We start from the raw sequence: 23,260 nt of genomic DNA, 5'->3' as shown, positions 1-23,260 counted from the left end.
ATGAGCATTCAAATAGTAAATCCGGTTCCGTATAAGTAATGCATATTGGAGTAAAAAATTCCAGCTTCATCTATGCTTTGATAGTGCCTTTGCTGGTGGTGACTGAGAGAGCATGGAGTTGGAGTAGCTAGCTGGATGAAGGCCCAATATGTAACTGCTGTGCAAAAGGAAAATTTCACAATAGGAATTGTGGAAATTCATTAAGAAAGCAATTAAACTGTCCAAATCCTAATGCTTTATATGTGTCTGCAGTGTGACTATTTTTAGAATACTGTGTACAGTACAGCAGTTCTGAGCTTCACCCCCCCCCCCAACTGATATTGTACAAGTAGATAAGGGCAGCTAGCATGATCAGACAACTTGAGAAACTTCCCTGTGATGGAAATTTGCAATGTTTGGGTTTTTCTCACTTAGAAAAAGTAGCTGTCATGTACATGGTAAAAATGTAGATGTAACAAAAAGGCACTATTTTTCAGGATGGTAAGATTAGTGGAATGTATTAAAACTAATATTGATATTAGTCATGGGGTGCTAGAACTTGTGGGGATCAGGTGCTTGGCCTGGAATTTCCCTTGCTGGGTGAAAAGTCTTATTATTCTGCTTATTTGTTGCTATAAAGTGAAAACTTGTAGCATTTCTGTTTGATAGAAACATACTAAATATATATATATGAATGGGATTGGCTTGAATAAATGGGCCCCTGGATAAATTATCTGAATTTAGAAACTGGCATGTAAGAATGCTAGCTGGAAGTTAGTGGCCAGTTAATCTATGTATAAACAGCTTGTAGAATATTGTAAAAATGGAGTATTATTTGGACAGGCAGTTCAGCTACAATTAATGCCATTATCGTTGCCATGAAGTTTCTTCCAAAGTACCAATTTTTCAAGGTTTTGACATTAATACTTGGAAAGTCATGTTTGCTTGCCTCTAATGAGGTGCAGGTAAGAAGCCAGCTTGAGAGAAAGCAATTTGTTGCTTAATTACCTTGAATTCTGAAGCTGTAAGTAGCTAGTGACTGATTGTGCTGTTTGCTCAAACACTTAAACCCCTTGTTAAGGTACAACACATTAAACTTATGACTGTTAAAATAATTTTAAAGTATGAAGAAACACATGTTAGGTTGGATCTAAGTCACGAAACTGGAAGAAATGAAGGTCAGTGCATTGTCCTTGATGTGAAGTCTAGAGTGCGCTCAATTTTGTTTTAACTGCAAAAATAGATGAAACTTGCAAGAAGGTGAACACTTGTAGTGAAGATTGACCCTGCAATAGGTATGCTGCTTAACTATAAGATAACTCAGTATTGAACTAAAAAGGAAGTCCATGGAGACAATCAAGTGTTAGCACAATGACTTGGCTCACAAAGCACCCATACCCATGATGAGTTATTGAGGCCTGTGAACCCAGTCCAACTTCTCCACAGTGGTTTCATTGTGGCTATTTTTGTACTCCAAACTTTTTGTGTGTATTGCAAGGAGATGGTGAAAGAAGGTTGTCAAATCAACTTTGTAGCCCTCTTTTTGAAGGATTGGACAGTCCCCTAGAAGTGCCGCAGTGGTCCCTTTGAGGAACTGGTTATAGCTGTCCAACATTCTAATTATTTTTTGTGTCCAGCAATTTTTCAATTTTTTTTTTATCCACAGTTGTGCAACTGCAGACATTCACAGTTGTGCAGGTTAAGAATTGGGAAGCTTCAGGTGTGCAGTGGAGTGCCTCCTGGCGAAGTCCATCAGGTATCCACTGTGGATATTGCTTCTCAGAGGCTGCAGGTAAGTTCAGTTTTCCCCTTTTCTAAAACATCTGACAGTGATCAAAAGGTGAACTGCCAAATGTAAACAAAAGTATGGATCATCTTAGGGACTAGCAGCTTGTTCACTCTCTGTATGGCAAGATCTTCATGTCCCAAGGGTGCCCTCACTTTTGCACTTGCTCCCAAGATCCTGCTACGTTAAGAACAGGAAAAAATATGAGTGACCCGATTTTCAGGACTATTTAACTTTGACATCTGTCAAAGTTAATGCTACATTTTTAAAGCAAGATTTACAAAGGGTTAAAAAAATTGGTTTTTTGGGGCGGGGAACTATTCTAGTATAGAGACTTTAAACTTTAGAGGGGAAGAAAACAAGGCAAGTTCAAAATGGCTTGCAATCATGGCTGGAAATGGGGAGACAATTCAGTCCTCTTGCAGTGCCTGCTGCTATATCCACAGAAGTGAGAGGGGTCAACAACCCATTGTCTGCCAGGCTCACTGTGAGATATCTGCAATACGACCAGTCCACCATGATTTATTACCAGGGTGAGTTAGTATGACATGCAGCCATGCCTAATCATAGCAAAGTTAATTAAAAATTGGAGCATTGCTATTTCCAAATAAACCCTCTTTGTAACCTAAGGGATGATTTTTGAAACGCTATTCTTTGACAAGCTCCTTTTTCCAGTACAAGTGTTGAAAGGGATTACAGAGAATTAAAAGATCCAAGATGTTTTCAGAATGATCCCTTGTTCAAAAGTCTTGATGTTTCTTCAGAATGCACAGCTTCTACAATGTAATGGCCCCAAGTTGATTCATATTGATTAGCAGTTGGAAATACTTGAATAATTAGCAGTAGTAATGCAAATGTCAATATTCATGGAAGTTAGCTGAGAGAGCTTGCAAACAGATAATTTTTGTAGATATTTAGGTACAAGGGTACAAAAACATCAGTGATCCAGTCTGAACAGGATTTCATTGAGATTTCTTAGTAGTGTTTGCCTTTTGACTAGTGAAATATGGGTGAATATATTTAAAACCATAACTTTCTTAGGTTAGTAAAGACATTTTGAGAATTACTTTTGGCTTTTTACAACTCTCCATAACCAAAGGTTTATGTTAGAAGAGTTTGCCATGTGTTGTGCCCATTGATACTTTCAGTTATTTCAGTGTCTACTGTTCTGTTTTTTAGGGGTTTACTTCAGTCCCTCTTTGGAACTTGATAGAATAGACAGCCAGATCACATGGAGGGGTCACCCAGTGGTTCCTCCAGCAAGCAAGAAGATTTCATAGGCAGTAGCCTCTGTCCCTGACTGCTTGTGCTACTTTATGGAAGTGTCTGAATGAAAGAGAACCTTGGCCTTGCTGTGAGGGTAGTTCTTGCTCTGTTTGTTCAGGTGTAGAGTACCAAGCAGTCTCGCTCACTTGCTGTTGCTAAGATGCAACACCATAATGTAATTTAAAAATTAAGTCACCACCTATACATGGCAATATTGAACTGTGGTTAATTGACTGGCATGTCAATCCTACTTAAACTTTATTGGCCTAAGCATAAATGCAAGAAGATCTGTCATTTAAATTTGTCTGTAGCAGCAAAGCTCCTCATATGAGCTATATGGTTGATACAGGATGCTTGTGTAGACCTAATCACTACTGCTTCTGCTCTGCTAGCTTACTAAACTGAGGAACCGAATGCTTGGCAGTTCTCCTTGTGCAAGTGTTAGCTTAAATACTGTGCCACTGACTGATTCATCTATGTTGTCAAAATAATGTTTCTGATAGCTTTCATCTTTTACTTCCCAGTTGTGCTATTAAGCAAAATGGACTTCTGCCAGAGTATTGGAATGTTATGTTGCTATTTTGCAGTTTGAATTCTTCAGGGGTAATGGAAAACAAACTTTTAAAATAAGATTTTAAAAACCCTAGACTAATGTGTAAAATACAGCTTGTAACAGGCTTTTCAAATGTGGTAGCTACATAAGTAATCTGTATAGGGTAAAGAGCTTCAAGGGGAAAAATAAAATTTATGCAAAAGTTTCCTTCTGCAATGGTAGACCTATGTTCATTTTCATTTAAAATTATTTTTAGATTAGTTTTAGTGGTGGAACTCATAAGCACTGTTGACCCCCAAAGACAGTGTGGAGTAAGATTAAACCTGGAATGGGTAACTAGTGCAGTTTCTAGAGCATAGCAGTCCTTATGGGGTAGAACTTTTATAATGAAGGACTGCGTCTAATTAAACAATTCATTGTAGATTTTTTTCACCCTCTCAATTAAACAGCAGAGCTAGAGGGAGAACTGCTATTGGTTCTTGGGCTCTAGCGTTATAATGAAGAAGTTGACAGTTGCCCTCGAACGATGTCTGCCTATTGGCAGACAATAAGACAGCATTCTGCCTTCTGTAAATAGATTATTGTACTTGGTGAGGGAGGAGGAGGAGCTTGGAATGGCTACATTGAGCCAGCTTGGCTGGCTGCCATAAAGCTAAGTTCAGCTGGAAAGACCGCATCTTGGCTGATTCAGTATTTTACTGATGCATGTGTCAGGAAGCTTTTTCCTGGCTTGAAGCGTGGCATTTATTTAACTTGTAGTATAAGACACAAGGACAGAAACCTCAAGGCAGAGCTCTCTAATTGAACAAACTTCTAAAGCTAAACATCTCAGTCTGTAAGTAATGACAAAATTAATTGTTGATTGGGTAGCTAATAACAGATAAGTGTGATGTTAATCCTGTCAAACATGCAAGAGTTTACTGCCTAGATAAGGTTATTGAGGTTATTGGGTCTGACAATATGATCCAATACTCCTCAACACCCTTAGAAGTATATTGTGTAATTTCCTGTTGATATCAGAGTTATTTATTGAAATGATCTACTGTTTTTATATGGCTTTATGGTACACAGTTCTGAGAGCTTTTTTTCTCCTTTGGTAAAAACAGGATATAAAACCATAAATAAATAAAATTTCCCTAGACTTCATCTATAATTCTTTTCTTTTTGCTATAAAACAAATGTGTGTGTATAAAAAATACTGATGTTGACTATTCACTTAGGGCAGCACAAGGCTATCTCTAACTAGAAGTTGTAAATGGTCAACTTGGAGTTCAGTTAAACAGGTCCTCATTTTGCCTTTTACCTTGATTAATTTGCCAAATCCAACAGAATACTGCTGTTGCAAGCATTCTATGAAGAAATCCATTAAAGAATAGTCACGAAGGAATTTTCCCTCTCTCTTTCCCTCTCTCATAGTACTAGAACCCATGGTCATCTCATGAAGTTTACTAGTGGGAAATACAGGACAGAGAAAAGGACATAGTTCTTTACACAGTGCATAATTAAAACTATGGCATTTGCTGTCATAGGATGTGGTGAAAGCTGCCAATTTAGAAGGCTTTAAAGAGGACTTAGACAAATTAATGGAGGAAGAGATACCAATCTAGAAGAGAGGGAGCATACATAAATTCAGAGATAACAGACCTCTTGGAATGGATTTCAGGCATGTTGGAGTTGCCAAGTACAACTAGTAGGGTAACAGTTAACTCTGAATGGGTTTTTCAAGGATCTTTTAACTAGAATGTCAAAAAGCTGAGCAAATTTAACAAATTTGGAAACAACAGATAAGTCCATATGAGGGTGCATTCAGTTTCAGCTCTAAGGTCCATATGTTATTCTGACATGGGTTGTTATGCTGACATGGGTTGGGGATTGCACAAATGCAAAACAAAGCATGACTACAGTCACTACACAAAGGAAAGTAGAAAATGCAATTGTATATTGAAGTGTGAAGCAGTTTTTTTGTTGTGTCCTGAGTAGGGACAAATAAATTTATCATTGCTGGCTATTGTCAGTTCCTCATTTTTCCCATTTTAAAATCAGTTCATCCTAACCACTGATTTTTTAAAGATTTGTATAAAATCTTGTCCTTGAGCCCTAAAACGATGCTTCAGTCTGAAGTGCACCAAATTCATCAATCAATGATACTTATTTTTGTAATGGTAACAAAAATGATTATTGCCAAGCACTGGAATAATATATAGTCAATTATATATAAAGAATACTTTGCTAAAATTTGGCAAATAACAGAATTATTGTAAATTAGTGAGGTAGTTAGATTAAGAGAAGGTAGACGTAAGAATCCTAAAATTATTGAGAACAAACCATTTGATTATTGGAAAATAATTATGGTATAAAATTAATAAATGTTCTTTATTGGTATAAAGAAACTGTGAAAATTATTGGTATAAAGGCAAGTAGTGCTTTGTATTGTTATTTGGTTGCTATTTAGTTTAGCACAATCCTAACTTATAGGGGCACAATTGTATGGAGATGCCTGTAGCCCTCTGAATTTGGAGGATTATGGCATCCTGTGAAGAGTGTAGGGAGCAGAAAGACAAAGGTCTCCTTCCCACTCCACCCCTCTGATGTCCACTAACCCACTTCTGTGAAGTCACTTTTGCTGCCTTGAAGAAACAAGACATTTCTTCAACACAAGCTGTGCAGGGAGGAGGGTGCTACAACTGTAAGATCAAAGTTGAGACTCTGAAAATACCTGTGGTCCTTTAGATGCTGTTGAAGGGGCATTGATCACTCTGTGTCAGATATATATACAGAGTGGGCCAAAGGTAGGTACACAGGTCTGATAGGGTCATGTTTAGTTTCTGAGGCACTTGAAATGCCCTCCATCAACATTGCAACATTCCTGGAACCTGTTCCCAATATTGTGACACAAATTCCAGTTAGCAGCAATGTCAATAAATGCTTGCAAGATGAACTTGTTCATTTCATTCACTGTGTGAAGTCCTGCACAACCCAATCAGTATTGTATACCTATTGGCCCACCCTGTATGCGTAGTGTTTTTGTAGCTCTTTTTGACTGAGTAGCTAAGAGCCTTTGGATAAGGTGATGTGACTGATAGCAATATAAAATGTATATTGTTGCACTGTATATCATGAGTGTAACAAAACTTTTTAAAACGATAACTCATTAGCTGTGAACATTTCTCCTAATGTATACATATTTGCCTGGAATGCACATTTTTTTCAAGCAGGTTTCATGATACAATGCATTATTGAATGATATTTCTCCTAAAATACACACTTCATGTACATTTTTTGATCAGGGAACTTCATTGCAAATTACTGCAGTTTTCGAAGAATAACCGAGTTTCAGTTTGCATAGTGATTTGAAAGTGAGAAATTAGGTAAGTTTGTAATAAATAAGTACTGAATGAAATTTTTCCCATCCCTAGCCCACAGGTCTTCAGGCCCTATTGAAATTCCTGCCCTGCATGAGTTATTGTCATTTTGGATATCTTATATTGTAACCTGTCGTTATAGAGCTGTCTAGGATATTGCAGCCAGAAAAGGGTTTAACACAAGTAGAATCAGTCTTCCTGAGCTTAAGCTGCAGCAAAAGAATTCACTTCCTAATCATCTAAACTGAAACAGATGAGCACTGTCTTTTCCACTCTTGTATCTGGAGCATCTCCACCCCCTCACTACTGGGATAGTAAAACTGTTGACATCTCGAAAATCTTGTTCGACAACACCTAAAGCCTCTGCAAACTTCACATTGAAACCTTCTTTTTTCTCTTTGAAAAGCTTTTTTGTCAGCTGATAGAAATGAGCTGATGATAGGCATTCATGAATGTCACTGCGGTTGTGAGTCTGAGGCCAACATTGTTTGTTTCCATGTCTGCCAGCCTCTGTGCAGTGGTGTGACTTCAGACTGTGTTTCCATTGGCCCTCCTCCTCGCAAGGCTAAGTATGGACTGTGTCTGCTAGTTACCTTTGGCCTAGTGGGCAGAAACTATGAGGATACACATGTGACTTATGTCCTGAGAGACCTTGGCTGTAGGGAGAAGCATCAGCTGAGCAGACGCAGAAGGATTTTATACAAAACCTGACCAAACCTTTTCTTTTACCAGGCTTATGTCTCTCAGAAACTTAAAAGGACTAGTGGGAGAGTAACCTCATTCTGTTCCTTTCCACTTTGTTCTCTGGTGTTTAGAAATACACTTATTAGGTTTGATTGCATGGGAAGGGGATACCTATTCGAACTGATCTAAAAGCACTGGAATCTACATAAAACATAGCACTACATTGGAGCCTTTTATAAAATGTGGTCTTGTATTTTGTGGGAGAAAAGGAAAAGGAACTTCTGCTGATTCTCTGCGACTGAGACCACACTATCTAAAGGCACAAAAATATATAGAACATATTTTTCAAAGTCTGGCCCATATAAGGTGTGGCACCTGGCAGAAATCCCCAAAAAGGTAAATGAAAAACACATCTAAAATATTTCCTGTAATCTGTGGGAGGGAAAGAGTCAGTCTTTCTAGCTTGATACAGTGATATAAGATTGGAAGATGTGCATTTCCGTACTGGAAGAAAATGGGTTCTTTCATACCAAGTTTGGCACACAATTTTCCTCTTCTGTCCACAGATTGCAGTGTGAAGAACAAGGGTAGGAGATCACAATGCAAGCTCATGAATTGTTTAGGCATCTGCGAATGCCAGAACTCGATGATGTAAGGCAGTACGTGCGCACTCTCCCAACCAATACCCTGATGGGATTTGGTGCTTTTGCAGCACTCACAACTTACTGGTATGCCACAAGACCTAAAGCTCTGAAACCACCATGTGACTTAGCAATGCAGTCTGTGGAAGTAGAGGTAAGCAAGCATTGGGTCTTATTCCTGTTCTGTCTTCTCTATAGTTGCCCACTATAGCAGTCTCGAAAAAAGGCTAGGCTTCATGAAATGGACTGGGTTTTCTAAATTATTAAACTTTAACACAGTTAACTGGATTAAGATATTGCTTTGAAGCTGATTGTGGAGTGCCAAGATCATATCTTTCATGCCAAACAAATTCCTTCTATCCTTTCAACACACACATGCAGCTGTGCATTCAGACAATACTGCAGTGTATTATCTCATTTTTATCTAATTATAGTAGATTGTTTTGGCAAGATCTTGGGGTGTAAAAAGGGAAGGGACAGCAGTGGGGCTAGGGAAGCTAATCATGACAGAAAAGGTAATTGTTGGTGTAAATGGTAGTTTGAGGCATTCCTTGCTTTCTGACTGAAAGGGTTGTCTATAGACTCCATAACATTTTGTGTAACTATGTAGTTTAGAAACCTTTTTCTGTGAAGCTTAACTTGATTCAGATAATTGTTAAGGAGCTGGTAATTAGCCCTACCCTGCAAGTGTAGTAAGTCTGAATCCCTGCCTAGTCACACCAAACATTGTATTATCTCTCTCATTGCATTTCAGGACAACTCATGTACTATATGCATTATATATAACAGTTGCTGAGGAACACAGGGGAGGGAGGGTGTTAGGCTCCTGTGCGTCTTGTAGGTTTCCCTTGAGCAGCTGATTGGCCATTGTGGGAACAGAATGCTGGATTAGATCAACCCTTGGTCCAATTTAGCATGTGTCTGTTCCATACTGCTGAGCAGAATCAATCTGCTCTCCTGCTCGCCATCTAAGGCAGAGCCATTGACTGTAATACTGTGAGCTTTAAAGTTCAGTGAATCAAACAGGAACAGTAGGATGGGACTGTACATACCCATTAATTGTAAGATGCATCCAGTCATTTAATTGGCTCTAGATCAGTGTTCCATTTCTTCACCAGCTGCTTCTACACATACATCACTTTTGCTGGATCAGGGATAACTACACAAATGTGTGCCTGAAATTCATGTTATATATCTTGGAAGTAATGACGACTTGCTTACCTGTGGCATAGGTTTAAATACATCTTTAAATTAGGTATAGACTTAAGTACTTTTTTAAAAAAATACTTGTGTTCTTTGTATACATGGACAAAGCTGTCTTACAAAACTAAAATTCCCCATTGTATGATGCGTCATTGCCCAGTGCTGTAACTGAGATGTTACTAGACCGTGGGTCAGACCTTGGCAGCATGGTACCCTTCTGCCTCAGCGTGCCTGTGGGTGCCTTGTTTGGTGTCTACCAAGATGCCCTATCCCTGCCACATTAACACATTTTCCTCCTAGCAGCTGGGATGACATCCAAGCAAACTGAGAGTCTCCCAGCTTAATTTCCCATGAATGCCTCTGGGCTACGTGGTGACACTCGGGTACATTCTTGGCGAATGAAGATGATAGTCAGCTGCAGACTGTTGTTTTGCTCTGCAATGTTTGCAACCCCCAGGCAAAAGAAGAATGTGCTGATAATTGTGGATCCAAAGGAGCTGTTTAGGGTGTTGTGTCTCATTCACCTGTTCACCTCCACCTTGTAAAGGATTGGTTGAGCAGAGTTGTCCTTTGTGGCTAGCCATGCCACAAGATAGTCATTTTGTGGTAGTGCCTGTGGCAGTTTCTAAATTGCCAAATGTGTCCACGAGCCCAAAAGGTTGCTTACTACTGCCTATTCAAATATACTGTGTATTATTTTATTTATTTATTTAGGGAACTTCTATGCCGCCCCATTCGCCGAAGCCTCGGGGCGGCTCACAAAGTACCGGTATCATGCAAAGTACCATGCATCTGAAAAGCATACTTGCTTTAATGTAATGCTTTTGCTACAATATTTTGTTGTTCGCTCCATTAATAGTACATCTGCCTAGCTCACGTTTTTGTTTGAAGAGGCATCTTATTTGAAACCTGATCTTCTTGCCCAAATAAGCAAAATATTGGTAGTAATATTGTTAAGGCCCATAAGATTAAATTTGTAGGTGGATAAATAAATCAGGCGTTGAAGTGAGAGTTATCTTGCTATCCCTAGAGCTAATAAACAGCTAATTTAGAGAAAATGGGATGTTTCAGAGCAAGAGCTGGTACCCTGGCCCTGATCTGAGATTGGGGGAAATGCAGTGTGAAGTTCTAAATTTGATAAGTCAACAAGTATTTGTTTACAGACTTGTGCATTATACGTTCCCATATTCATATAAAAGTTACTTCCTTATGCAATGGTGAGAAACTCTACTAACCAAAAAGAAAAGGATTTTTTTCTCTGCTCTCATGGAGCCTCTTTTGGAAGCTTCCTGGTATTTTCAAATGACTGAACTTGCTTAGGGTTGGGTTATCTGTGCAGAGGACAAAACAGAAAATGATTAACTTCACATTTGTCTGAAGGGGCCCACAAAGTTTGACTGGCTTTAGCCAAACTTGCACTTGCCATGACCCTATGTTAGAGGGCCTGAACTTCAGAGACAAGTATAGAGATAGGTGTTTTATAGTTGAGCTTATCTCTTTAAACATCTGTTAATGGCACAGTAGCCTAGTCTCCATTTCAGAGAGCCTTCCTATCACTTTTTCTGTCTCTTTGAGATCCATATTTATTTATTATTTGATTTATAAAATTGCAACAACAGTGCCAAACGAGACTGACTGGCTCCATTGTCTCCATAGGACAGCATTCTCTCCCATTTCCTTAGTGAGTCTTGTCTACCAGAAACTAAAATTAAATATTTCACTTCATACACTTGTTTCTGCCTACATGTGTTAATAGCTCATTTCCACAGACTCTTTCTTGTTTATGTGCTGAACTTCCATGCCCTCAAGGGTACCAGAAGCTCATCAGGAAGACAAAGGAGACATCCATGAACTGGCTAGAGAGTTTTGGCTATTGGGGTTGTATAGAAATTAAATAAATGAATGGACTTGTTTCTTTTTCTGTTACCAAAACCTGCAGCTATTAAAGTACTCTTCTGTCAAGTCTAGATCAGTTTTCTCATACCTGATGTCCTCCAGATAGTTTAAACTTCAGTTCCCATTAACCCTAGCTAACATAGACAATGGTCAGGATTTATTTTTGACTGACTTTTAAGTGTTAAAACCCCTTTCAGGAATGTTGGGAATTCCTGGATTCCCAGAAAACTCCTAGAGGGCTCCATGTTGGAGAAGGCTGGTTTACAGTGAACCAAGTGAACTGCTACAAAAAAATTGTAGCAGTAAGGAAGGCAGAAGCTCCGGTGTTGGCTGCTTCCTGGGGCACATTCTTAGTATCAAGGTTCTCTGCAGTTTAAAGTTTGAACATGCCAAGTGTTGGGGAAGAGTAAGGGCTGTCTTTTATATGCTGATGTAGTCTCCAGAGTATAGTGGAAGCTTCCTTCCTCTTGAGCTGGGGAGTGAGTTCTGTTTCTCTCTTCTTATGCACTATTTGATATCGACTGTATAAGCTGCAAGTACCCATCATCCTTTCCCCCCTCACAATCAGGCTGGAAAGGACAGGGATGTGTTTACTGGATATAATTCTGAGTAAAAAGTACACAGGCTGCCAGATCAAAGGTGTTGGTTTATGGACATAGATTGTATACAGGCTACAGCTGCAAACTAGTACTTGCTTTCTACCTAGTTTATATGCATAATTGTCATGAATGTTCAGGACATATATGAATTAGAACATAGGAAATCAAATTCTCTCTACAGGGTGAGAATCCACTCCTTCTGAAAATTCTTCTGTTATGCACTTACTGTGCTTATGAAAATACTGTCCCCTGGTCAGCCTCTTCAGCGCGAAGGGGGGAAAAAGGAAGTTTTTATTCCTGTAAAACCTAGTTTGTATTTCCCCAGACACTGTGTTCAGGATTACTAGCATCCAAGATCAACCTTCTTTCCTTCCTTTATTACCCTGGCTTTACAACTGAGTCACTGTAGCAGTCACTATGGCATTCTTTCAAAACAGCTACTGCTTGATGACATTCTTTCCATAACTTAAGAACTGTTGCGAAACATCTGGTTGTCAGTAGGTTTGTGAAATGGGTGACTGGCAATCTGTGCTGCTGACTGGGTTGGTGTGTTCTTGATGAATTAAGCAAAACTGTGTCCAGCCAGCAGCCCAGTGACTTTCTTCTAACATAGGCTTGCATCCAAAGTCTTTTCTCTCCAGAAATGTGCCTGCAACAGAGGGGCTTACATGAGAATTGCTGGCACTACCACTACCCTGCTGCCATCTCTTTCAGTGAAGCCCCAGACTAATAGCTGTGCAATTGCTGGCACTATGCCTCTCTCTCTCTCTCTCTCTCTACCAATTGCCAGTAAAGAATGTTTCCTTCCTCTCTTCAATTGCCAGTAATATTCATGCTGTTACATAACCTGCAAAATTCCACTAGCAAAATGAAGGCTGGTATACTATCCAAGAGCATGAGCTGGGAATTTCCCAGTTCAAATCTGTTATTTGCTGTGAATTAGCTAAGGAGTCTTGGGCAAGTGCTCCTCATTCCCAATTTTCCTTAGGAGCAACATTGTTGACCTGCATCTTGCAGGATCTATATGAAACATATTACACACTGAAAAATGTGAATCCCAAGTATTAACTTGTTAGTTTATTCATTAGCTGTGACATTTGTGCTAAGTCAGTGCCTCTAAGATAGCCCATCCATAGCTAGCTTTCAGTCTACTTGTAAGGATCGAAGTTTCTGACTAAAGAGCAGCGGAAATAAAATGAACTTTAATTACCGAACTGATCATATCATGAAGATAAGATATGCAGACTTAAGATATTGACTTGAAGATAAGATAAGCATCTCTATATGCCACATTTAATTACAGTTGCATAAGAAATGCAGCATAAAGTGTGAGTGTCCCACACTTCTGTGGTAAACATAGACCTGTTTTAAGGAGCCACAACCACTTTTGATGCTCTAAAAATATATACGTTCTTTGCCAAATGCAAGTTTGCTGCTGTTGCTGTAATATTTGACATTGCCCTTAATAAAAGGATAAAGGAGAATATAGCAAAGGAGAGTTGATAAAATCCTCCTTCATTGTGCACTATGCCTTGTTTAACTTTGTGTGTGAGACACAGAAATTTATTACCTGAATAATAGTACTTGTTACTTAAAACTCGGGACTTAAACTGTAGAGTAGTGAGGGATACCAGTATAACATTTCCATTTATTGTATTCTGTAGTGGAGGGTATGCTTTACATTCTGCAATTGTCACCCTTTTCAATTTAGGTTTTTGTAGTCCTTACAGTTCATTCATTGTTATATGGAGAGTGTTGACTGACTGATTCTTTCAATTAAGCCTGAAAGTAAACAGCACTAAGTAATATTTATATCAATACTTAAATATAAAACTGTGTACAGTGACTATTTTGAAAGCAGTTGGACTAGCCTTAACCGAAAAAGGCCTTTCTGGAGTGAACAGTTTATAAAGACACCCAGAAGTTACTTCTAGATAATTTCCTTCTGAACAATAGTAGCACATAGCTCTTCTCTAGTATAGGTACTAATGTTCAAGAACATCTAAGAACAAGTCCTAAGACAGTTTCCCTCACTTACTCTAAAAAAAACTTAAGCACTGCTGCCAGGGCAGCAAAACAAGTCATAACAATGATGAGGAGAGATTCCACACCTCTGTACAATGGTTAGTGTATTTGGTTACAGGTCTTAAACTGGAAGATTGCAGTTATGTCCCCCCACCCCAAACACACAGCTTTGGGATTACCCTAGCAACCACAATCATGGTCAAAGAACCATTGGAAGCAGTGATCTGGCGGTACATTGGTGGTAAGTGCAGGAGCCACTGTGCCAGCACTGGGGTCTTGGAAGAGCAAACTGAACTGCTTGGTGGGCTGCATGTGGATTGCAAGTTCTGCAACCCTATTCTAGATTAAGTTGCCGTACATCATTGCTTTAGCCATGGCAGTTTCCAAAAATGGTAACTTGGAACCAAGCAGTAACACACAGTCATTGCAACATGAATCTAACTTTGTTCTATACCAACTGCTTTTAATGGCAATGAGAAATTAGTAATTTGCATTGACAAATTAATTGCATAGCATACAGAAAGTAATATACATTATAAGTACAATTTTTCCCTTATTCAAACAAGTTAGCAGGAACTGAACTACCAATTCTGCAGCTGGCATATGCATATATCCAAAGTTCTCTGCAACTGGATGAAGGTATTGGCAAATATGTTTTTGATCTGCATGCATTTTAGCTGGGATTTAACAGGGACTGTCCATATTCTTTAGCACTGGACTAGAAATAAAATGAGGCAGAAGAGGACTTTCAGAACACAATCCTTTGCATGTAAACAGAAATGACTTGTTTCTGTCTAAACATGCACAGGATTTCATCCTTAAATAGGAACTGATATCCAGCTTTTAACTGAAGTTTTATTTCTTTGTCCAGTTTTTATCCATAGGTGTATTTCTTTGATTGACATGCATCAAAATGTGATAAGCTGTTGCAGTATTCTAGTTATTGTGTATTGCTGTCTGCTTTCATAAAGAGTGGCACAGAAAGCTTTGGGGAAATGTTTTAACTTACACTTTTCATTATGCAGGGTGACGAGTATGCCCGAAGGTCATCGCTACTTGATACTGATGAGCCACTGACATTCTATTATGACGATGTGAGAACAGTTTATGATATCTTCCAGAGGGGACTACATGTATCAAGTGAGTACTGATAATTTGGGAAAGAATTGTGAGGCAGAGCCTGCCACCTGAAAGAAATGATAGTTTATGGCTTTCATGAAGTAGTACCACATGGTATGTGGGATGTAAAAACCTGTGTATAGTGGAAAATCAAAGTGAGTGGTCTCCCAGGCACTAATTCGGGCTCTTCCAGACTCTTCCAGTATCAAGGAGTTTGCAGTATCAACTCTTTTGAGGAATGGAAACTTGCACATGTACTTTCAGTTTTGGAGTTAGTATCTAAAAGTCTATACCTGTAACCTGTGTTGGAAATAAACTGAATCTCTCCTTGGGAACAGAGCAGGGGCGTAGGCTTGCTAAAATTATTTAACCTTTTAATTTTCTATATCTTCATAGATAATGGCCCCTGTTTGGGCATAAGGAAACCAAATCAGCCATATGAATGGATCTCTTACAAGGAGGTAAATAGACACAGTTCTGTGTGTGGTGACATGATGAGAGGGGTGTGTGATGTAAGGATGCTTACATTGATTTTTAACTGCACAATTCTGTATATGCTTAGCTAGGAGCAAATCGCATTGAGTTCAGTTAGGCTCATTTTCTGGTAAATAGGTATAGAATTGTCACCAAAGTTTCTTTTGCTACAAAAACAGTTGGATTATAGAATTTTGATAAGTGCAGTTGCAGGATATATAGTTTAAAGTGAGGTATTTGGATTTCAATTTGCTGTTTAGTATCTACAATAGTCAGGCTTCTGTGCTGTACACAAATCTAAGAGTCCAAATTCTGGTAAGCAACTTCAGGATGTCTTGTACAAAGGATGCTGACTTGGATCCTAAGATAAGGTCCTTTTTGTTTCCTTTCCCCTTGTTTCCCTACCAAGACCTCTGAAAAGCCTTTCTGGAGGGCAAGGTGGGCTAAGGAGAGAAATTTTCAGAGGATGCAGGTGCCTGCAAGTAGGGATGGGATTTTTTTCTTCAAATTGAGCATGAAATGAATGAGTTAACTTTTGTAGAAATAGTCTAAATGCAGAACCTTTTGCACAAGTTATATCTAATACAAATGAATTGTCAGAGTTGGAGATCCTTTAACTCTGGCAAGGATCCAAATGGTGGTTATGCCGTATTGTATGTGTGACCACTGCTGATGCAGCTTAATTCTTCTCCCTTAATTCTCACAAGTAAAGTTGTGCTTGGAGTTGGGGTGGAAAACCTCAGGAATAGAAGCCAAACCTTAATCTTCTAGAGTCTCAGGGGTTTCTCATACCACTTATGTCCCTTTCCCCAGTGACCAGACATCTGTGGCTTCCCTGATTTTAGACAGGATCCCATTCCCGGCCCAATTAGAAAAGATTGAAAAGCCTCCCCATAGACTTTAGTTACTGGCAGAAAAAGTAGTAACTGCAATATGGTAATTTTGGTCCTGCCTTATTTGACAGTGGCTCCCAATGTGGAATGGAAGTTGTTCCTCCCACTCAAAATCAATCCATTAACAGAAGCTTTGCAGCACAGATTGCAACTACAAATCTACTTGCTTTCAAGCAAATCTTGTGAAAAATCTGTGTGTAGCTTTGTGAATTTGACTTTTTTATATGCAGAGGCTATAAAAGGCTAATTCTTTCTGGCTACAAAATGTATCTCTTCATATCTACCATGGTAGAAATAAGTCTACCATGCGTGTTTTGAATTTAAAAATCCTGTTTTATTCTCTTGATCTCATAAGGCTTTAGAAAAACTATCAGATTAATAAGACATAGAATGTGTCCATGAGGTAAAATTTCAGCACTGATTTAAGTTCAGTTGTGTGTGCATCATCTTTCTTGAATAGACATTAGGCCTTTAAAATGGGATCAAGTTCTGCTCAAATGAAACAGCCTACTGTGTTTTTTAAATATTGTCTATCACCTTATCTGTGTTAAGGTACAATCCTATTCATATTTAGATTGTGTAAAAGACCTGCAATGCCTAGCAAGCCCCAGCCAGCAGTATGCTGAAAGTTGTAGGCCCTTTTTTCTGTCTAAACATACATAGAATGGGATATATAATGCATTAAGTGACTGGTAGTTCTTGAAGAGGATGAATGAGATAAAACTAAGTTTAAAGCCTAAGTGGATAAAAATAGCATAGCCTTGGTAAGTGAATGTTAATAGATATCACCATTTTCTCTCCAGACTGCGGAAAAAGCAGAATGCGTTGGTTCAGCACTTCTCAACAGAGGTTTCAAACCATCTCCTGATCAGTACATAGGAATCTTTTCGCAGAACAGGCCTGAGGTAAGAAAGGATCCTTAAACTAAGTAATCTTATTCAGCTTTGCACTGCAATAACATGTTCCCTTGGTGCAACTTCATGGATGGGCTTGGGGTATCAAAGGTCTACCCTAGTTGTTCAAACCCTGCCCTCCTGGTTGGTTTGGTTAGTGACACCTGAAGGGCCCTTGTATTCCCATGAAGTACATGGCTTAGCTTACATGCTCAAATGGCCCAGAGTTGTTGTTCCTTCTTGTCCTGATTGTATCTGCTACTTAACACTGACCATCTAGCTAGAGATTGTACTAGATGGCTGTCTTACTTAAAACTTACCAGCAAAGGCATGGTGGCTGCTTGAATCTAAGTATCAGGTTTACTGGTGTTTTAATTAACTCTCTTCTGTGTGCTGTGGGATTAACTTTGTACCAAAATGGGAGATGTGTCATGAGCTGATTTGGGGTTTAGCCAAAGTGCTCTTGAGTCAAGTATCTGATGCTGGCGTTTCCTTTCTTTCCTAAGGCATTTTGCCTCTTCTTAGATTGCACTGCACAAACATTAAGTTCTAACATTTGTGCAGGCTTTTAGGTATTCCATCATTATCAAATCACCATTTTCATAAATTGTTTGCCTTCCATGATAGAAGATGAGGCTCTTTTTATCTTTGAAATCTATAATCAGACTGTCACATAAATATTACATTTTATTACATTGATAAACCCACCTTCTCTGCTCTTGTAAGGAACCTGAGAAGGTAACACGGTTCTTCTACTCTCTAATTTGTCATCACAACAGCCCTGTGAGGTGGGTTAAGCTGTGAGTCACTGACTGTCCCAAAGTCACTGAGTAAGCTTTATGGCTAAGTGGAGGCTAGAACCTAGATATTACAAGTCCCAGTGCAGCACTCTAACTTAGCAGTTTCAAGCTTATAGAGTGAAGATATTTAGATGGGGGTGAGAACCAGCCCAGCATAGACAAGCATTCTGAAACATTTCAGAATGGGGTGGGGAGAATTGGGGCAGAGTTCTTTGACTAAGAGATCACAGGCGAAGCAAGCAGATGAATTAAGAAGTGTCTGATGTTCCTGTTGTCTAGCCCTCAAGCAGCTAGAGACACCCTGAGGATGGAGTCAGTATATTTCTGAAAGAGAAAGAAGGAGGGGATGTTTCATTTAGATTCAGCTCTTCACATGGGAAGATGCTTCTCCTATATGTCAAGGAGAAGATTACTCTGATGTATGCTGTTTTGTAACATGCTAAGTTCTAATAAAGGCTATGCTTGGTCTTGTCTGAATCTGCTAGAGAAGAAAAGAGAAAGGGAAAGACTTGCTCACAGTATGTTCTCCCCAGAATATACCTGTCCACTTGCACAATACTTAATTATTAGCCCTAGGCTTCTTCTGCTTGTTATTAGCTGAACTTCAACAAATTTTTGTATACTGCTGGAAAACCACTTTTTTCCCATAAGTGAAAACTTGATCTGTGAAAAATGAAAAAAGATTATCCTTTAAGACATAATAACAAACCACAAACAACAAAGGTTGCAGCTAAGATTACAGAATATTTCCTCCAGCAGAAATACTAGTATATGAAATTTGACCTCTAGCAATACATGCCCTGCACACCTAGGCAAGCTAGTGGCCTCTCCACAGCTCCCCTTTCTGTGCAGGAGCTGATCTATGTCTATGTGAGCATTTATTTGCCACAGTCCCCTCTTCCTATTTCTCTTCACTGTTTTCTGCAATGATAGTGCTATCTAGTTTTCTTTTCCCCTTCTTGTCCTCAGAGCACATAGAATAATCTGTTGCAGTTAGGATTTGATTGCATGATGTTCTGATGGTAAGAAATCCAAATGCCGCTGAAGTGTGCATGCATTCAGAAGAGTTGTGTGACATGTACTGACAGAGGCCTTCTGCTCCTGGGACAAGATAAACAATATATTTCAAGACTGGATTGTGACCTTCCACTTGAATGACAGTGACACAAGCTGCCAGGAGCACAACGTTTGACTGTTGTACTTCAGCTGCCGCTCTAATTGCTTCCATGCCCATGTTCAGAACCTAGATTTTATTGTGCCTAGATTGCCATGTACCTTGCCTCAGATCATGGTACTGGTAGTAACTCTGGTCTCAAACTAATATTATGGGGTAAACTTATATAGCTTGGTTGTGGCATAATAGATGAGCCAATCGGACTTCATTCTTATATATTCAGTGCACACTCTTTTATATAGTGCAGAAGACTTGTCACTCCTGAGAGTAAAGTGGCAAAGCCACATTTATTTGCAGTCTGTACTTCTGAGGTATTAAAAAAGTGTGTTAAGCAGTTTTCTTCCAGATGAAGTACCATTTGTTTTCTGCAGACAAACCTTAATGAATAATTAGGTGTCTAGGAAACCTGATTAGGACCATGTTTCTTGGACATGCAAACATTGTTTTTCAAAGTAGTGTAGGTTCCTGTGATATCTACAAGCTACAGATGTGCGGGAAGGAGCGATGTTTTGATTGATAGCAATAGCTTGCTTTGTAACAATGACACTTCCAAACCTGAGTCAGTGTTTTAATACTAATGTAAAAATGCCGAAACTAGACAAACTGGCAGTAGTGCCATACTTGCAAGTAAGCACTATATTAATTTTGCTTCCCTTGCAGTGGGTTATCATTGAACAAGGATGCTACACTTATTCTATGGTGACTGTACCACTCTATGACACTCTTGGAACAGAAGCTATCACTTATATTGTAAATAAAGGTATTTCATGCATTCCTTAACAACTAAATGCATTCATTGCAATATTATTATTATTACTGAAAATCCTCTAATAGGACCTAACATCACTGAATACAACTAACTTGGCAATTGTAAATTATTTGTAGAATTCTGTTTAAAGCTACTGTAGCAACAGAAGATCAAGGACAAGAATTGTAATTTCTAGCACCTTACCTTGGGTGGACACTAGGACACTAGGACTCCCTATACTAGGAAATGAGTCCAGAGATTCTGGTATTCTCTCAGTTAGAATGGCTTGGGAGAAGCAGCAATTTCTCCATGTAGACACCTACAAAAAAGCTCGGTAGCAATGTAACTTAAGCCAAATGCACAACATGAAGTTTCTCTAAGCTATGGTTTCATAATCCTTCCTGCAGAAATAGATCAGACTTCATGAAAAGACAAGCTGATTCTAATTACTCAAAAGTTTTAATTACTCACATTTTTGCATTCTTTATTTCCAATTTAGGTGAGCTGGCACTGGTTTTTTGTGATAAGCCTGAAAAAGCTAAACTTCTGCTGGATAGCATTGAGAAGGGAGAAATGCCAGTCCTCAAAACAATTGTGATCATGGATCCCTTTGACAATGAGCTTGTGACCCGTGGAAAGAAATGTGGAGTGGATATCATCAGTATGAAAGAAATTGAGGTAAGCAGGTTAGGTTAGATCTGCCTCCAGTTTTAATGAAACAGCCAATCGCCTTACTGAATGCAAGAAAGAAATAACGTTCAGCCAGTTACAAAATGCTGATCTTTGACCAATGGAGTACAGAATAGAGCTTGGACTTTACACAATAAAGACTGGAACTTCTGGCCAGTTTACACATTGCGGCCAATATTTCACAACACCCTAATGATTCTAAAGATGCACAACCGAATATGGCTAGTCCAAAGGTTGTTATATCAATTCTGAAAGATTTGCACATAGTAATTGTTAAAATAAATCGGTGTAGTTCTAATTCATAAAATATTATTGTAACAAAGACCAGATACATAAATTCATACTTTATAATGTTTCAAATATAATGTTTTAGACTTTCAAACTGATTCCTAATCTGCATAGCACAGCATGAAATGATATCCCATTTTTGGGAGCCTAACTCATGTAGTGCTGATGCCAAAATGGTTGTAGTTGGATTTGAGGAATTTTATGGGCAAACATCATTTTCCGTCCACCATTTCTTCCATATTTTTTTCTTACCAAAAATGATCTGTTAAGGAAGAAAAGACAGGCTAACTTTCAAATGCTTTCTATTGGCAGTGTTGGGGTAAAATCCAGCATGAGCCTTATCAAAACTAAACATACTGAAATTAATCCATTTCATCTGGCTTACTCTGCATATGAGTCCAACTCCTCCCCTTTCAATCTGGAAGCAACTTTATTTCATGGTCCTATCGTATTTCATTTCTATACCACTCAGGAAACACAGTTCTCTGGGCACTTCACCAAGTCCCAGAGCAGGTCACCCTTAGATTACTGATTATCAAATAGCTTGCCTAATTCTCTTTTGGGTGACACACATTTCATTGGAAGAACAGCAGGCTTGAGACTTGGATTTTGCTTTCTGAATTTCTCTTCCCTTTCGTGTTAATTCAGCATGACTGTTGCCACAGACAGAAGTAGAGGCAGCTATGGGGTTTTTCCTTATCAATTTGTTTATCAAAAAGTATAGTTGTAATAGGATAGAGCCAAAGGAAGTTGTGACTGTTAGAGAAGTAACAGCACTGGAAAGATTCTTGAGAAAAGGCTTGTTTTGTAAAGGCTTGTTAGGAAACCTTTTAGCCTATAATTATTGCCTCCCAATAATCAGGTTGATTTACTTTTTATTAATTTCCAAGGTAGAGCTTGTCCCTGAAGTTTTGTTTCTGCAGCCCAAGCTATATTTCCTTTTTTCCATCTTTATGCCTTCAGAAAGGGGTGTTACATTAAAGGAGCACCAATGGTGAGGTGCAAACAAACTTTAATCATTTCTCTGTTTACTGAACCAGGGAATCATAGGACAAGCATCTCCAAGACTAAGGTCAAAATCCGTAGACTATTTTTGTTGAGTATAGATCATAATTCTCATCTAGCTTCAAAAATTTGGTATATTTTGCTAATGAGTTTCATAAATGCTTTTTTTTTCTTTTAAAAATCTGTTTAAGCTGTTGTAAGCAATACAGCCAAACTGAATGAATAGGAGACTTTCTGTTCCAGATAGCATTAGTTTTGATTGGAAATGAGTTAATGAAAAGAAATATTTAGTACAGCTCATAATGATCAGGAAATCACAAAGAAAAAACTTCAGCTTCCTGTCCAACCTGCTCTCTCTCTTTTCTTTAAAGGCATTGGGAAGAGCCCACAAACATAAACCTGTAGTAAGTATCATGTAGTTTTGACTATATAAGACCTCTAGCTTAATATCCTTAATCTTACAAACTGTATGTGATCCATTTAAAAGCTATAATACTAGTAACGGATTTCTCATCCTTAGTGTCCAAAACCAGAAGACCTAGCCATAATCTGTTTCACCAGTGGAACTACAGGTATGCTTGTGTTAGAACTAAATCTTGTAGGATAGGAACAAAATCTTGCTTGTGGGGGTGGTGGTGGGTGGGTGGTGGTGTCATTTGAAAATGACATACTAGAAAACATTTAAAGTGGCAGTGAATATACTTCTGTTAACCCACCCTAAATTAAACTGCAGATACTGCTGTGTTTGACTTTTAAATGTGTACTTGAATTTTGAGATACCAAGATTGCAGTTGAATATAGAAAAGATGTGCTAGTACTATTAAGCAAATCCTTTACTAAACTGTTAAGAGTCCAACTTCATAAAGAACTTTGAGAAAGGAAAAAAATGTTATTGTTCAGGGAATTTTTCCAGCCTTCACATTCTGTCTTCTGGATGTCCCATCTTAACCTGTTGATGAAAATAAGAGACTATCTATGTACAAGAATTCTGCGGAACCCACCAAGAAAGTGGATATCTATAGGTCTTTTCTGTCACATAGTTTTAACACCTTTTTCTCTCCAGGAAACCCCAAAGGAGCAATGCTTACTCACCAGAATATAGTGAGCAATATGTCAGCATTTGTGAAAGCTACAGAGGTAATGTTTGCTGATTTAAAAGCTTTAAATCTTTGGCGCATTGCT

General features: G+C 38.6%; 1 protein-coding gene across 7 annotated transcripts in view; it reads left to right on the top strand.

Annotated features, from left to right (window-relative positions):
- The window catches only part of ACSL1 (acyl-CoA synthetase long chain family member 1), a 50,389-nt gene that overhangs the window by 2,003 nt on the left and 25,126 nt on the right, over nucleotides 1–23,260 (top strand). For 3 of the 7 annotated variants that reach the window (XM_044449823.1, XM_044449821.1, XM_044449824.1), the window contains exons 2-12: nucleotides 1,646–1,771; nucleotides 6,872–6,952; nucleotides 8,197–8,425; nucleotides 15,020–15,134; nucleotides 15,510–15,574; nucleotides 17,284–17,385; nucleotides 20,008–20,107; nucleotides 20,595–20,773; nucleotides 22,450–22,482; nucleotides 22,599–22,650; nucleotides 23,142–23,215. In XM_044449823.1, the coding sequence (XP_044305758.1) occupies nucleotides 8,231–8,425; nucleotides 15,020–15,134; nucleotides 15,510–15,574; nucleotides 17,284–17,385; nucleotides 20,008–20,107; nucleotides 20,595–20,773; nucleotides 22,450–22,482; nucleotides 22,599–22,650; nucleotides 23,142–23,215 (915 nt within the window). In that variant the 5' untranslated portion in view covers nucleotides 1,646–1,771; nucleotides 6,872–6,952; nucleotides 8,197–8,230. Of the gene's footprint in view, nucleotides 1–1,645; nucleotides 1,772–3,958; nucleotides 4,420–6,871; nucleotides 6,953–8,196; nucleotides 8,426–15,019; nucleotides 15,135–15,509; nucleotides 15,575–17,283; nucleotides 17,386–20,007; nucleotides 20,108–20,594; nucleotides 20,774–22,449; nucleotides 22,483–22,598; nucleotides 22,651–23,141; nucleotides 23,216–23,260 lie in introns of those variants that run through there. The other 4 variants (XM_044449826.1, XM_044449825.1, XM_044449827.1 and 1 more) reach the window with 4 other exon arrangements.

The sequence above is a fragment of the Varanus komodoensis genome, unplaced genomic scaffold, assembly GCF_004798865.1.
Source record: "Varanus komodoensis strain SLA01 unplaced genomic scaffold, ASM479886v1 scaffold61, whole genome shotgun sequence".
In the NCBI taxonomy this organism is placed as follows: Eukaryota; Metazoa; Chordata; class Lepidosauria; order Squamata; family Varanidae; genus Varanus; species Varanus komodoensis.
The sequence above is the reverse complement of the archived record's forward strand: the minus strand, read 5'-3'. Positions and strand labels throughout refer to the sequence as shown.